The 17,503-nt window shown below is 38.7% G+C and overlaps 1 protein-coding gene across 3 annotated transcripts in view; it reads left to right on the plus strand.

The window, feature by feature from the left end:
* Positions 1-17,503, plus strand: part of ITGA1 (integrin subunit alpha 1) — a 173,569-nt gene that overhangs the window by 100,828 nt on the left and 55,238 nt on the right. For all 3 annotated transcript variants that reach the window (XM_079916898.1, XM_079916899.1, XM_079916900.1), the window contains exons 9-11: positions 5,990-6,155; positions 9,280-9,353; positions 10,056-10,200. In XM_079916898.1, coding sequence (XP_079773024.1) covers positions 5,990-6,155; positions 9,280-9,353; positions 10,056-10,200 — 385 coding nt within the window. The remainder of the gene's footprint in view (positions 1-5,989; positions 6,156-9,279; positions 9,354-10,055; positions 10,201-17,503) is intronic.

Below are 17,503 nucleotides of genomic sequence, written 5' to 3' on the forward strand. Positions count from 1 at the left end.
TAGTATGCAAAGCCAGCGCATGCCCAGTTTGTCCCACACAACCGGGTACCAGAGGTGCCATCATTTGTTCACTTTCTTCCCAGAGGATATAGTCTAGCATTCCAGGCCCCGTAGATGCAGGCCATGAGCTGAATTAACCATCAGCAGCATTAACAACGTTCGGGAAACTTCAGTGGAAAGAAAGTATCTATCAATGGATTGCTTCTTAATTTTAAGGGAATCTTATATCACTTTTGCATTGTATCTGGCTACATAATCAGTATTTCTTGCCCTTAAATCTCTATTTCCCTTTGTTGTATCCCTGGTTGATCATTCATACTTTGCCTTTTATCTGATCAAAAAGAGGTCTCATGATTGCATTAATCTTCCTGGAGAACCATAAACTCATGAGTTCCTTTCCCATTTTAATCAGTGAATTAGCATCAACTTGATCTTTGAAATGGTATAAACAAAGTATAGGAAACTTTCACTTTAGCAATAATTATTTATTTTCCTAATTCATATTTTTTCCTCAGTGAACCTTATATTTTTTTTTAGTTTGTGCCAAACTAGGAAATAAGCCATTTATTTTACTTTCTCTCTTTGTTTATTCACACAGAAAGGTTTCAGACTTTTCTCCACATCTATTCATGATGCATGAGATCAAATGTTCACGGGGGTCTGTAGCCCTGTTATGTCCTGGACTGTTCCTCCTACTCCATCTTTTTTTTCTTTTTTTTTTTTTTTTTTTTTTTGCGGTACGCGGGCCTCTCACTGTTGTGGCCTCTCCCGTTGCGGAGCACAGGCTCCGGACACGTAGGCTCAGCAGCCATGGCTCACAGGCCCAGCCGCTCCATGGCATGTGGGATCTTCCCGGACAGGGCCACGAACCCGTGTTCCCTGCATCGGCAGGCGGACTCCCAACCACTGCACCATCAGGGAAGCCCCTCCATCTGTTTTTTCCCCACCATTTGATCCTGAACACCAGAGCCATATGTTTTGGGGGGAGACAACACTCAAAAAAGGTTGATTACCGAAACTATAAGCACTCTGTGATAAAACTGCACACATTTCCTGTGAAACATCCAGATTTGGTGAGGGTGCTAAGCTGGTTGGAGACCCTGTTACATGGTCTCTATTCTGTCACTTGAGGATATTAGACATTGCTAGCAGGAGACTGGTGGGTTTTGGGGGGGGGGGTTGTTTGTTTTGTTTTTTAAGTTTTCTTCTTTTTTTTTTTCTTTTTACAAATTTATTTATTTTTGGCTGCGTTGGGTCTTCATTGCTGCACGCGGGTTTCTCATTGCAGTGGCTTCTCTTGTTGCGGATCACGGGCTCTAGGCACGTGGGCTCAGTAGTTGTGGCTTCTGGGCTCTATAGCGCAGGCTCAGTAGTTGTGGCACACGGGCTTAGTTGCTCCGTGGCATGTGGGATCTTCCTGGACCAGGGATCGAACCCTTCTCCCCTGCACTGGCAGGCAGATTCTTAACTACTGTGCTACCAGGGAAGCCCAGGAGACTGTTTTATATTCAGATTCTAATCTTAGAAGATAGTGGCTGTGAAAGTGTATCACCTACAGCATTCAAATGAAAATAAGCAACTTAGAAAGTATCTTAGAATTTCATTCATTTGCACACAAAAGGCACTGTGCTACATGTAAATGAGCCTTACACTTTACATTTGACATGTTTGCCTCAAGGGAGTTTCAATTCTGAATGTCTATTCCAGGTAAATATTAGCAGAACACCAAATGCCTGGGCTTGACGTATTTGTATTAAGTGAAACAGAAGTAATTTTTAAGTCTTATTTTGTATCTCTTTTGATTCATGGAAAATAATGTTTTTACCAGCTACCAGACCCTTGGGTGAAGGACCAAAATACATTTCTCCCTGTTTTCATTTTCATTCTGTGATGCAAAATAGTTCAAACTGGATGCAAGTGATAGTAATTCCAGGGAATTCTTTTCTCTTATAGTTTCTTCTAAATATATGCTCGCATATTACATTTATACATTTTACTTTTATTAAGTATGTCAGTTGGGCATCTTCCCCATTGAACTTTACCCATTTGTCTCTGTCCTGTGACATAGAGCACTAAATAGCTGACAATGTTTACATCACAGTTAAGAACCTAAATTACACATAGTCCAGGAGCCTTTACAATTTTTGTGTATTTTCAACAACATCAACTTGTAAGTGAAATGGAAGTTAACATGTCAATTCAATAGTGAATCTAGAATATGGTAAATAGGAACCAAGGAGGAAAAATAGTGATTTTTCAGCCCAGGATGTCATATATATAACTTACAGAATAAATTAGGTAAATCAATGGGGACTCAGAAGGCTTCACACCATACGGAATTTGTATAAGTCTAAAAGAAATCCATGCATAGCAAAACTACTGACAAAAGAGGAGTCTGCCAGTGTGTTCAGAGGAGAAGACCAAGCAGAGAGTGGGGTGTTGAGCAAGGCCCCAGTGATCCTGAAACCCACACCATGGATGGAATGGAGGCTCCAGAGCTCGGAGACTGCCTTTTCCATCCTTAGTCTAGGACATGTACATCCAGCTCTGGTGAGATACCCAACTATAGGAAGAGCATCTTAACTGTTTTTAAATGAGAGAGGATTTGTTCAATGTAATAAGAGCAAGTGGCCCTTGGGTTTTCCCTCTCTATTTGGACAATTCTCTACTACCATTCCATTAATTCTCTTACCCCTCAAGCAGCTAAAGTGGGAAAAGCACTAGTGGCCTCTGTTCAAATATAAACCACTTCTGATGTTTGGCATTTGCTTTTCAGCCAGATAAACAAGAGCTAAGTTTTTGTGTTCTGGTTCGATTTGTAAGCTGCTGGTATAGATCTTCCTACATAAATCTGGACGTAGTAGTTGAGAGTAATTTCAAAAATCAAAAAAACTCCCCAAACAGTATGCCAATTGTCTTAGAGCCACCTCTAGTTTTCCTAAATAGTGCGCTTTCTTCAAAACAGCTCAAAGTTAGTCACATACAATGAGGCATTTTGCCTCTAAGAACGTTTTACAGATGTAGGAGCTATGAAACTGACAAGGGCACTGGAGTGACTCCGCTGTGGTCCTGGAGCTTAGGAGGGGGTTCAGATGCTGCAGTACTTCCTCTGGGCTCCTCCAGCAAGGGGAAGGAGCCAGGAATAAATCCCCCACCCCCTTCTCACTAGGAAGGAAAATTTGAGAACCAATGCACTTGCTGCTTGACTACTTGGTGCCCAGCTCCTTTTGTCACATTAACATTTAGCGTACATTACAGTGATTCAGTTGTTGATCTTAAACCATTATGCGTTTTATGATATACAAATAAACGAGTATGTTGTAGGTTATAAACAACACTGAAAACAATAATTTTAGTTATTGTTTTTCTGCAAGTGAAAATCTGTACCCATCTTAATAAAAATGTCAGTTTTTAAATCTACCATTCTAAATCTAACATTAAAAAATACGTGTAGGGCTTCCCTGGTGGCACAGTGGTTGAGAGTCCGCCTGCCGATGCAGGGGACACGGGTTCATGCCCTGGTCTGGGAAGATCTCACATGCTGCGGAGCGGCTGGGCCCGTGAGCCGTGGCCGCTGAGCCTGTGCATCCGGAGCCTGTGCTCCACAACGGGAGAGGCCACAACAGTGAGAGGCCCGCGTACCACAAAAAAACAAAACAAAACAAAACAAAACAATAGAAATGTCCTATCTACACATCGGGTTGGGTTTTTTAAATTTTTTGCATTTTTAATTTACATATTATTTTTATTATTTATTTATTTAACTTCTTTTTGGCTGTGTTGTGTCTTCATTGCTGTGCGCGGGCTTTCTTTAGTTGCAGCGAGCGGGGGCTGTTCTTCATTGCAGGGTGCGGGCTTCTCATTGCACTGGCTTCTCTTGTTGCAGAGCATGGGCTCTAGGTAAGCAGGCTTCAGTAATTGTGGCTCGCGGGCTCTAGAGCGCAGGCTCAGTAGTTGTGGCACTCAGGCTTAGTTTCTCTGCGGCATTTGAGATCTTCCCAGACCAGGGCTCAAACCTGTGTCCCCTGAATTGGCAGGCAGATTCTTAACCACTTGCCACCAGGGAAGCCCTACATATTATTTTTAAAAGATTTTTTCATTTACTTTAACTTGAACATTTTCATATTTATATACATTTCTAAATATTAAGAAATATTTACATTAACAACTAAATTTTTCAGAAGAAAAAATGCAACATAAAAAAAATTAGTTGGACTTCATCAAAATTAAAAACTTCTACTCATCAAATGATCCTGTAACAAAAGGAAAAGGCAATATATAGACTGGGAGAAAATATTTACAAGACACATAAAGAGTATGTATCCAGAATATTGGGTTGGCCAAAAAGTTCGTTCAGTTAGTGAATACATTGTTCAATAAAATTTTTGGTGGAAATTTAAAATTTGTCTTTTATTTTTACTTAAAACCGAACAAACTTTATGGCCAACCCAATATATACAAAATCTCACAACTAAATAATAGGAAAACAAACAATCCATTTTCTTAAAAATTGGCAAAAGATCTGAACAGACACCACACCAAAAAAGGAAATACTATGGAAAATAATCAGGTCTCAATACCATTAGTCATTAGGGAAATGTAAATTAAATGAGATACCACTACACACCAATAGAATTGCTAAAACTGAAAAAAATTGCTAAAAAGAAAAAAACTGATAAAACCAAGTGCTGTCAAGGATGCAAAGCAACTGGGTCTCTCACACATCACTGGTCGGAAAGGTAAAATGGCAAAATGGAACAGTTATTCTGATAAACATTTTGGCAGTTTCTTATTCAGTTAAACATACACTTACTATAGAACCCAGCACTCTCATTCCTAGGTCTTTACTCAAGAAAAAATAAAACATAAACCTAAGTGCAAAAACTTACAGCAGCTTTATTCATAATCACTTGAAACTGAAAGCAACCCAAATGTCCTCAACAAATGAATTGTGCTTCTACATAGTAGAGTCCTACTCAACAATAAAAATGACTGAATTACTGATACATGTGACAGCACAGATAACTCTTGAAAGCATTATGCAAAGTGAAAGAAGCCAGACACAAAAGACGACATGCTATTTGATTCCTTAAATTTAACGTTCTAGAAAAAGCAAAGCTATAAGGACAGAAAGTAGATCAGTGTTTGCAAGGAGTTAGAGGGAAGAGAAGACTGACTACAAAAGGACAAGAAGGAACTCTTTGGGGTCATGGAAATAGTCTAATCTCGATGTGTTAGTAACACAACTGTGTAGGTTTGTCAAAATTCATAGAATTGTACATCTAAAGAGGGTGAATTTTATTGTATATAAATTATATCTCAATAAACCTTACTTTAAAAAATTTAAAACTAAATGTTTGCGAAAACCCGCTAGAAGATCTAAATAATTATGGTTAACTATAGTAGATAATTCCTGCCTCTCTCTCTTCTCTATTTAAAAGAATGCCCCCGTCTTGAGCATTTTGTTTCAGACAGGAATGTCCCAATTGTTTATTTTCTAAATTGCCAAGTTAGACTACTACTTAGTCCAACATCTGTTTAAAAAATATACGTGTCTGACTTCCCCTTGGTAAGAGTTTCAGGAAGTACTGCCTATTTGAGATCAAGCAATTCACTGGCTAATTGCTTTTGCCAGCAAATGGTGATGTCACTGACTGGAATAATATCAGAAACACTCAGAAACTGTAACATTACTTTTGAACTATCAGACTTTAAAGATACAGCTGTTGATAAACAGGGACACAGGAATGCCAGAGAAGAAACTTTTGCAAACATACAAGATGCCCTTTATATTTTCCTACAGCAATTATAGAATATAACAGTTAATATTCTACAGATTCTGAAAATTACCCTTCTAAGAATGTGGAAGTACATAAAAATTTCATTATGCCACAGTACTATACACTCTCTTGCTTATTGACAAAATGCTTGAGATTCTTGTTTAACATATAGAATTTAAAAGATATTCTTGCTGTTTTTGTCGTCTTAGATTCTTGGCAGCTATAATCGAGGAAATTTAAGCACTGAAAAATTTGTGGAGGAAATAAAATCAATTGCAAGTGAACCCACAGAAAAGCATTTCTTCAATGTCTCTGATGAATTGGCACTAGTCACTATTGTTGAAGCTCTGGGAGAAAGAATCTTTGCCCTAGAAGGTATGACTAGTTCTCATAAGCCTGAATATTCTCTCTACAATTCAAACTCAACGTAATTGGTTTTGGTATTTGTTTCTACCACGTGGCTAATGCGTTTTTACTGTGTACAATAGCCACCATGGAACAATGTCCTCTTATATAAATCTGTCCATAGATGGCTGTTTCACATAGCACTGTGTCTGCTGGCAGCTCTCTTTGTAAGGACCCGGCAGTACTGATGTGAGGGCCAGATGAAGACAATGGTCAATGTAGACACACAAGAACAAAAATGTGCCCATGTGTTTTATTCCTTTTCTGTGACACAGGTTTAGAAAATGGAGACACTAACTCAAGTTTTGTTTTTGTCTTTGTTTTTCATTTTGGGCTTCTGTAGGACAGTTCTTGTATAATAACTTCTTTGTTCATTTATTTTCTCCTATTTTTCTCCTTGTCCATTTTAAAGGTCTTCATGGAACCCTGCCTCAAGACCCATGGCAGTGAAACATTGGTTCACTGTATTTGTCTGAGTCATGTTACCTCTTTGTAAATTTTTTCTTTGATTTTTCAACGGCAGCTGGCCATTGCGGATAACGAGTCATGACATTCCCTCCTCTGCCTTAGGTAGACAATGTCAAGGAACAATGTACTTTGGAACTAGATCTTCCCTGACAAAAAAAGAAGTCTTCAGAATTGTTATGCCAGGCAAACTGAAAAAGCCTCTTCCTTCACATTCTCTGATAATCTGGAGACTCAGAGAACATGGCTTTTTTTCTCAACCTAGGATGAGAAACCACCAGACGGTTCTGCTCTTCTGCTCTGTCTGAATCCTATTGATAATCTGGAGACTCAGAGAACATGGCTTTTTTTCTCAACCTAGGATGAGAAACCACCAGACGGTTCTGCTCTTCTGCTCTGTCTGAATCCTATTGACTTTGTCCTTGTGAGGACAGGACACACTGAGGACTGTTGTTTTTCATCTTAAACATAGAAATTTACAAGCACCTTCTCAGTCTCCCCTTGGTGTCCATACATTTGTTGCTTACATCTGTGTCTCTATTTCATTTCTAAATCTCATCTTAAGTAAGCAAGTAAATATAACCTAAGACTTGTAGAAATGAATCCTGTAACAGCTATCAGGTGGAGGAGGGATCAATTTGCCTTAAATGACATTTTCAGATTCATTCTAACCTAACGACACCATGAGTTAAAGGTTATACATTGAAGTACCTACATACACAAGAAATGTCTCCATATTTAAAAACAAAATCATTTTATGAGGAACTCCATAGATTAAAAATGTCTCCCATATCTTCATTGCTGCACTTTCAGGACTAACCAAAAGCAGTGTTTTTACTAGCCTATTTATGACTTTTTTCACAATGAGATCCAAAAGGGCTTCATTTCCTTGTTACTTTGGAAATCTCCATTTCCTATCAACATTTATCTTTAGATGACAACTAGCAGCAATTGTGAAAACCATGCTTGCTGAAGGACAGTGCCACCTAGTGAGGTGAGCGTACCAGCTATTTGCCCATAAAATCAGGAAACTACTGTCTCCCGTTCCCATCAAGCACTGGGAAAAATGCTGAAATTCCTAACCAGAAGCTGGTCAGAGTAGATATTGCAACACCCATGAACAAGTCCAGGGAGGAGCTGACATTAAGAAGTTCCGGCATGTACACTGTGCTTTGCCAAGATGCCAATTCAGCAGGCAGAATTTCACAGAGCTTCCTTCTCTCTGTTCTCAGTTGTTCTCTCTGTCCTCAGAACAGCGACAGGGGAAGGTGCTGGAACTATGTAGGTCTCCACTACTGCATTCTTATAATTGATCTTGCAGAGATAAATGAGAAAGCACCTTACACCATTGTGGGCCTAAAATAAAGGTTCAAATTAAAGTAAAAGTGCATCTCAGTCATTTAAATTAGAGGGCAATTTGTATTGAGATTAAAATGATATAGTTGAATTCTTGATTGATTTCCTCATTTAATCTAGTCCTATAAAAAGGCAATTACTGATGTATTTGTTAACAAATTTACGCAGGTAAATAACTAGTAAATAAGTTTGGTTTCACAAATTTGATTGTTCTCATGCCTCAGTGAAAGAGTAGTTTGACTTTTAAAAAATTATGGGCTATTTTTAACTTATCAGCAAGGCCAAATAAATCAGTAACTCCCTCCTGAAAGCAAATTAATCAACATTCCCTTAATCCCCTTAGGAGGCTGTGGCTTTGGCTTGGTGAATATTCTGAGAGCAGCGCACTCCCATAGAATGCTCTGGATTATTTCTGTGTTTCAGTAAAGAGCTTCAAAATGGGCACAGGGTCTTTAAAAAAAAAAGTGTGATTGAACGGCATGTGGCGTGGAGCCCTGTCAGAAAGTCCCTTCCTGATCTGTGAGTGACACCCACAGCCAGAAATCAGAGCAAATACCAACCCAAGAATCCCTAAACCTTTATCACACAATGGAATTCTGAGATTGATATAGGGCAGGAAATGCAAGTGAGGCTGGTAGAATTAAGAAACCTCTTTAGGGCTTCCCTGGTGGTGCAGTGGTTGAGAGTCCGCCTGCCGATGCAGGGGACGCGGGTTTGTGCCCCCGTCTGGGAGGATCCCACATGCCGTGGAGCGGCTGGGCCCGTGAGCCATGGCCGCTGGGCCTGCGCGTCCTGAGCCTGTGCTCTGCAACGGGAGAGGCCACAGGGGTGAGAGGCCCGCGTGCCACAAAAAAAAAAAAAAAGAAAGAAAGAAACCTCTTTAAATATGTGAATCAAATGTTATTATCCCTGTGACGTATCAGGTAAGTTTAACCTAATCTCAGGAGGATTCCCAGGGCATGAGGGTGAGACACAGAGCTTTCAGCCACGTTGATCCAAAGCTCCATAGGATCTGTAAGAGTGCTACAGTATAAGAACAGAAGGATGAATTCAGCCAGGATGGGGAAACTAACAGGAATGTGAGACACAGCCCTTCTGCTAACCCTCTCCGTCCTCCACCCAGCCCTACCTAGGAATTTTGAGTTTGAGAAATGTGTGGCTGAAAATGCCCTAAAGATGCTGGAAGTTCTGGTTGGTCAAGACCACAGACTGTACTAGGTCTCTGTCTTCTGCAAATCAGCAGTGTGCTAAAGGCAATTCTCCTCTGTTACAGCTACAGCTGACCAGTCGGCAGCATCTTTTGAGATGGAAATGTCTCAGACCGGCTTCAGTGCTCATTATTCACAGGTACATTGACCACTTGGTAGAAAACTTTTTTTTTTTTGAGGTTTCCTTTCCCAAAGCCAACACCCAGACATCAGCATTACAGGTGCAACTTGCAGCTCATGGCATGAGCAGTTATTCAGACCATGTTGTTTCTAATCCAAATAGGAAACAGCACTTCACAGGCTTCTTATTAGGAAAGCATGTTATCATACACAGCTCACTACATTGTACTAATAATTGTGAATCAGACAGTTTGATGTCTGCCTTCTATAATTATACATCTAGCTAAATAAAATATTTAACATATTTGCTAAAGATACGGAATGTATCTTTTTCTTGGTGTCAAGGTATTCAAGGGTCTTGCTAGAATTCCATGTTCAAGACCCAGGCTTCTTAGCAGTCATAAAGCAGAAAGGCAAGATTAGAAAATATATCCTTTGTAGCTGATGGAAGAAATGGTACCGTGGTCCCTGCACAAGAATATTGACATTTCAGTGTGTAATTGTACTGTATGACCTAGGCAAATTCACTTATTCTGCCTCAGTTTCTTCTGTAAAAGAAGTGGTAATAATGGCATCTAGCCCAATGGATTATTGTGACGATTTTATGATTTAATATATGTAAAGCACTTCGAACAGTACTTAACATATTGTAAATGCTATGTAAGTGTTTGCTCTTACTATTTTTGTTAAATATCATTGTCTTCTCTATTTTGGATATAAGGACTGGGTCATGCTTGGAGCAGTAGGAGCCTATGACTGGAATGGAACAGTCGTCATGCAGAAGGCTAATCAAATCCTAATTCCCCAAAACACGACCTTTAATGTTGAGTCTACCAAAAAGAATGAACCTCTTGCTTCTTATTTAGGTAAAGTTTGTATGTAATTGAGAGAAAATTTGTTTGTTTTTTTTAATTTTTGTGTTTTTTATTTTTAGTATTATTTGCTTATATTTATATAGGCGTATTTTGTAAGAGAGATCATGTCTAAGAGTTAGATATTTTAGATGTTAGAGACCCATGATGGCCTCTGAGTAGCCTTAGAAAAATAACAGAACGTGGAGGAGCCTTTCTCAGAAGGGCTGCCTACACGGGAAGTGATTTGGGCTGAAACGCACATTTTGTGAGGTCTCTCTGTGTCTGGTATTCGTGTTAATGTCAAGAAGTGCTTCAGACCCAGTGGACAGGAAACAAAGGTAGAAAAAGAAAACTTGACTCGGCCTATCCTGAAGATCAGACTCCCATATTCTCTTAAATATCCTCTACCATTAGTTTCTCTCTATGGGTCCTAATTTTGGAAGATAAACTTTTAACTTGTTTGTCATATGACTTCTTTAATACCTCTGTTCACAATCAGATACATATTGAAGTGAAACCCAGTAATGTAATGATTTTCCAAAGACTTGTCTAGAACGAGGAGGTGTGTGTCTGGTGTCACTTTATTCTGAATCTGTGTCAGGCTGGGAGCTGCCTGGGGGATAGCTGGGGACTCTTCTGTCACTGGTCGAGCTCAGTAAACACTTGGGAGGGACTAGGATGGAAAGGACCCTCAGGGTATGGTTTCTCAGCTCTCTCTCTTCACTCAACAAATATTTTGGGAGCATCTCTCTTGCCCCAGGCATTGTTCTTGGTGCTGGGGATACAGTGGTAAAGAAAACAAATACGTGCTGTGTTCATATTTTAGCATGTTAGCAGTCCTGTCTGGGATTTTTATGTCCTGGAAGTTTTTCTCTCTCTATCCCAGTTTCTTTCTATTTTATAGGAAGGTGGCAGGTCTTTACTGGCTCAGCCATACATCTTATTCAAGGCCACGTATTAAAGCTGTAGAGGCAACAGGATTTAAGAAGAATAAAGAGTCTAAGCAGTTTCGATAATTAAAAATATAGTGGTAAGCAGCAGGTGTAATGGGAGTGCTAAACCCCCATAAGACATGTTAAACTGCACTAATGGAAGTCTAGTCTATTTCTCATAAAAGTCCTATTTCATTCTGCCCTAGTCGGAGAACAGCTAAAGTATTCTAAGCATTGTCCTAAGCATCACACATTACAAAAGAAAATGCCAAACTAGAATTGCCAGTAAAAAACTATCTGAAGGATACAGATCTAAAAACAATCCCCATCTACACATCCCTCTCCCCACCAAACCTGAAAAAACTGGTGGTTAGAAAACAAAGTATACACTGCATGTCTTTTAAATATTTGGAGGATTGTGATATAAAATAAAGGGGTTGGCATTAAAATTCATATTGAGTTTTACAATTAAAAGAGATCTTAGAAAGCGAATGGTACACATCTAATTTGCCAAATTAAGAAATTGAGGAGTAGAAATATTATGTCGCAGCTAACTGTGGCAAATCTGAAAGTAGAATCTAGGTTTTTTGATTCTTATTCCAGTGTTCATTTCGCCATGCTAAAGTGCCTGATTCTGGGTTGATCAAGGAAGCACTTATAATAATGAGTACCTGCAGTGTGCCAAACATTCAGTTATAACTTGAGGATAACAAGATAAAGAAGGGATATTTATCCGTGTACTGATGAAGCTTACCTTTCTGGAAAAGAGACAATAACAGAACCAACCAAATCCTGTCAGTATGATATGAGCTGTGACATAGGATGCCTAAAAAAGAGGAAAGGAGGTTAGGTTGGATAATTTCTTTTTTTAATTTTTATTTTTTTATACAGCAGGTTCTTATTAGTTATACATATTAGTGTATATATGTCAGTCCCAATATCCCAATTCATCACACCACCCCCCTCCCCCGCCAGCCACTTTCCCCCACTGGTGTCCATACATTTGTTCTCTACATCTGTGTCTCCATTTCTGCCCTGCAAACCAGTTCATCTGTACCATTTTTCTAGGTTTCACATATATGCGTTAATATACGATATTTGTTTTTCTCTTTCTGACTTACTTCACTCTGTATGACAGTCTCTAGATCCATCCATGTCTCTACAAATAACCCAATTTTGTTCCTTATTATGGCGGAGTAATATTCCATTGTATATATATACCACATCTTCTTTATCCATTCGTCTGTCGATGGGCATTTAGGTTGCTTCCATGACATGGCTATTATAAATAGTGCTGCAATGAACATTGGGGTGCATGTGTCTTTTTGAATTGTGGTTTTCTCTGGGTACATGCCCAGTAGTGGGATTGCTGGGTCATATGGTAATTCTATTTTTAATTTTTAAGGAGCCTCCATACTGTTCTCCATAGTGGCTGTATCAATTTACATTCTCACCAACAGTGCAAGAGGGTTCCCTTTTATCCACACCCTCTCCAGCATTTGTTGTTTGTAGATTTTCTGATGATGCCCATTCTAACTGGTGTGAGGTGATACCTCATTGTAGTTTTGATTTGCATTTCTCTAATAATTAGTGATGTTGAGCAGCTTTTCCTATGCTTCTTGGCCATCTGTATGTCTTCTTTGGAGAAATGTCTATTTAGGTCTCCTGCCCGTTTCTGGATTGGGTTGTTTGTTTTTTTAATATTGAGCTACATAAGCTGTTTATATATTTTGGAGATTAATCCTTTGTCCGTTGATTCGTTTGCAAATATTTTCTCCCATTCTGAGGGTTGTCTTTTCATCTTGATTGTAGTTTCCTTTGCTTTGCAAAAGCTTTTAAGTTTCATTAGGTCCCATTTGTTTTTTTGTTTTTTTTTTTGTTTTTTTTTTGCTTTTCTTTCCATTACTCTAAGAGGTGGATCAAAACAAATCTTGCTGTGATTTATGTCAAAGAGCGTTCTTCCTATGTTTTCCTCTAAGAGTTTTATAGTGTCCAGTCTTACATTTAGGCCTCTAATCCATTTTGAGTTTATTTTTGTATATGGTGTTAGAGAGTGTTCTAATTTCATTCTTTTACATGTAGCTGTCCAGTTTTCCCAGCACCACTTATTGAAGACACTGTCTTTTATCTATTGTATATCCTTGCCTCCTTTGTCATAGATTAGTTGACCATAGGTGCATGGGCTTATCTCTGGGCTTTGTATCCTGTTCCATTTATCTATATTTCTGTTTTTGTGCCAGTAGCATATTGTCTTGATTACTGTAGCTTTGTAGTATTGTCTGAAGTCTGGGAGTCTGATTCTTCCAGCTCCGTTTTTTTCCCTCAAGACTGCTTTGGCTATTCGCAGTCTTTTGTATCTCCACACAAATTTTAAGGTTTTTTGTTCTAGTTCTGTAAAAACTGCCATTGGTAATTTGATCAGGATTGCATTGAATCTGTAGATTGCTTTGGGTAGTAGAGTCATTTTCACAATATTGATTCTTCCAATCCAAGAACATGGTATATCTCTCCATCTGTTTGTATTATCTTTAATTTCTTTCATCAGTATCTTATAGTTTTCTGCATACAAGTCTTTTGCCTCCCTAGGTAGGTTTGTTCCTAGGTATTTTATTCTTTTTGTTGCGATGGTAAATGGAAGTGTTTTCTTAATTTCTCTTCCAGATTTTTCATCATTAGTGTATAGGAATTCCAGAGATTTCTGTGCATTAATTTTGTATCCTGCAACTGTACCAAATTCATTGATTAACTCTCATAGTTTTCTGGTGGCATCTTTAGCATTCTCTATGTATACTATCATGTCATCTGCAAATAGTGACAGCTTTACTTCTTCTTTTCCAGTTTGTATTCCTTTTATTTCTTTTTCTTCCCTGATTGCTGTGGCTAGGACTTCCAAAACTATGTTGAATAATAGTGGTGAGAGTGGACATCCTTGTCTTGTTCCTGATCTTAGAGGAAATACTTTCAGTTTTTTACCATTGAGAATGATGTTTGCTCTAGGTTTGTCATATATGGCCTTTATTATGTTGAGATAGGTTCCCTCTATGCCTACTTTCTGGAGAGTTTTTATCATAAATGGGTGTTGAATTTTTTCAAAAGCTTTTTCTGCATTTATTGAGATGGTCATATGGTTTTTCTTCTTCAATTTGTTAATATGGTGTGTCACATTGATTGATTTCCGTATATTGAAGAATCCTTGCATCCCTGGGATAAATCCGACTTGATCATGTTGTATGATCCTTTTAATGTGTTGTTGGATTCTGTTTGCTAGTATCTTGTTGAGGGTTTTTGCATCTATATTCATCAGTGATATTGGCCTGTAATTTTTTTTTTTTTGTAGTATCTTTGTCTGGTTTTGGTATCAGGGTGATGGTGGCCTCATAGAATGAGTTTGGAAGTGTTCCTTCCTCTGCAATTTTTTGGAAGAGTTTGAGAAGGATGGCTGTTAGCTCTTCTCTAAATGTTTGATAGAATTCACCTGTGAAGCCATCTGGTCCTGGACTTTTGTTTGTTGGAAGATTTTTAATCACAGTTTCAGTTTCATTACTTGTGATTGGTCTGTTCATATTTTCTATTTCTTCCTGGTTCAGTCTTGGAAGGTTATACCTTTCTAAGAATTTGTCCATTTTTCCAGGTTGTCCATTTTATTGGCATAGAGTTGCTTGTAGTAGTCTCTTAGGATGCTTTATTTCTGTGGTGTCTGTTGTAACTTTTTCTTTTTCATTTCTAATTTCATTGATCTGAGTCCTCTCCCTCTTTTTCTTGATGAGTCTGGCTAATGGTTTATCAATTTTGTTTATCTTCTCAAAGAAGCAGCTTTTAGTTTTATTGATCTTTGCTATTGTTTTCTTTGTTTCTATTTCATTTATTTCTGCTCTGATCTTTATGATTTCTTTCCTTCTACTAACTTTGGGTTTTGTTTGTACTTCTTTCTCTAGTTCCTTTAGGTGGAAGGTTACATTGTTTATTTGAGATTTTTCTTGTTTCTTGAGGTAGGCTTGTATTGCTATAAACTTCCCTCTTAGAACTGCTTTTGCTGCATCTCATAGGTTTTGGATCATCGTGTTTTCATTGTCATTTGTCTCTAGGTATTTTCTGATTTCCTCTTTGATTTCTTCAGTGATCTCTTGGTTATTTAGTAATGTATTGTTTAACCTCCATGTGTTTGTGTTTTTTACATATTTTTTCCCTGTAATTGCTTTCTAATCTCATAGCATTGTGGTCAGAAAAGATTCTTGATATGATTTCAATTTTCTTAAATTTACTGAGGCTTAATTTGTGACCCAAGATATGATCTACCCTGGAGAATGTTCTGTACGCACTTGAGAAGAAAGTGTGATCTGCTGTTTTTGGATGGAATGTCCTATAATTATCAGTTAAATCTATCTGGTCTATTGTGTCATTTAAAGCTTCTGTTTCCTTATTTATTTTCATTTTGGATGATCTGTCCATTGGTGTAAGTGAGGTGTTAAAGTCCCCCATTATTATTGTGTTCCTGTCGATTTCCTCTTTTATAGCTGTTAACAGTTGCCTTATGTATTGAGGTGCTCCTATGTTGGGTGCATATATATTTATAATTGTTCTATCTTATTCTTGGATTGATCCCTTGATCATTATGTAGTGTCCTTCCTTGTCTCTTGTAACATTCTTTATTTTAAAGTCTATTTTATCTGATATGAGTATTGCTACTCCAGCTTCCTTTTGATTTCCATTTGCATGGAATATCTTTCTCCATTTCCTCACTTTCAATCTGTATGTGTCCCTAGGTCTGACGTAAGTCTCTTATAGACAACATATATATGGGTCTTCTTTTTGTATCCATTCAGGGAGCCTGTGTCTTTTGTTTGGAGCATTTAACCCATTTACATTGAAGGTAATTATCAATATGTATGTTCCTATTACCATTTTCTTAGTTGTTATGGGTTTGTTTTTGTAGGTCCTTTTCTTCTCTTGTGTTTCCCACTTAGAGAAGTTCCTTTAGCATTTGCTGTAGAGCTGGTTTGGTGGTGCTGAATTCTCTTAGCTTTTGCTTGTCTGCAAAGCTTTTGATTTCTCCATCAAATCTGAATGAGATCCTTGCCGGGTAGAGTAATCTTGGTTGTAGGTTCTTCCCTTTCATCACTTTAAATATGTCATGCCACTCCCTTCTGGCTTCTAGAGTTTCACCTAAGAAATCAGCTGTTAACCTTATGGGAGTTCCCTTGTATGTTAATTGTCGTTTTTCCCTGTTGCTTTCAATAATTTTTCTTTGTCTTTAATTTTTGCCAACTTGATTACTCTGTGTCTCGGCGTGTTTCTCCTTGAGTTTATCCTTCCTGGGACTCTCTGCCCTTCCTGGACTTGGGTGGCTATTCCCTTTCCCATGTTAGGGAAGTTTTCAACTATATTCTCTTGAAATATTTTCTCGGGTCCTTTCTCTCTCTCTTCTCCTTCTGAGACCCCTATGATGTAAATGTTGTTGCATCTAATGTTGTCCCAGTAGTCTCTTAGGCTGTCTTCATTTCTTTTCATTCTTTTTTCTTTATTCTGTTCCACAGCAGTGAATTCCACCATTCTGTCTTCCAGGTCACTTATCCGTTCTTCTGCCTTAGTTATTCTGCTATTGATTCCTTCTAGTGTATTTTTCATTTCAGTTATTGTATTGTTCATCTCTGTTTTTTTGTTCTTTAATTCTTCTAGGTCCTTGTTAACCATTTCTTGAGTCTTCTTGATCTTTGCCTCCATTCTTTTTCTGAGGTCCTGGATCATCTTCACTATCGTTAATCTGAATTCTTTTTCTGGAGGGTTGCCTATCTCCACTGCATTTAGTTGTTTTTCTGGGGTTTTACCTTGTTCCTTCATTTGGTACATAGCCCTCTGCCTTTTCATCTTGTCTGTCTTTCTGTGAATATGTTTTTTTTTTCCCACAGGCTGCAGGATTGTAGTTCTTCTTGCTTCTGCTGTGTGCCCTCTGGTGGATGAGGCTATCTAAGAGGCTTGTGCAAGTTTCCTGATGGGAGGGACTGGTGGTGGGTAGAGCTGGCTGTTGCACTCATGGGCAGAGCTCAGTAAAACTTTAATCTGCTTGTCTGCTGATGGGTGAGGCTGGGTTCCCTCCCTGTTGGTTGTTTGGCCTGATGTGACCCAACACTTGAGCCTACCAGGGCTCTTTGGTGGGGCTGATGGCGGACTCTGGAAGGGCTCACACCAAGGAGTACTTCCCAGAACTTCTGCTGCCAGTGTCCTTGTCCCCACGGTGAGCCACAGCCACCCCCCGCCTCTGCAGGAGACCCTCCAACACTAGCAGGTAGGTCTGGTTCAGTCTCCTATAGGGTAACTGCTCCTTCCCCTGGGTCCCGATACGCACACTTCTTTGTGTGTGCCCTCCAAGAGTGGTGTCTCTGTTT

This window comes from Stenella coeruleoalba, assembly GCF_951394435.1.
Source record: "Stenella coeruleoalba genome assembly, chromosome: 3".
In the NCBI taxonomy this organism is placed as follows: Eukaryota; Metazoa; Chordata; class Mammalia; order Artiodactyla; family Delphinidae; genus Stenella; species Stenella coeruleoalba.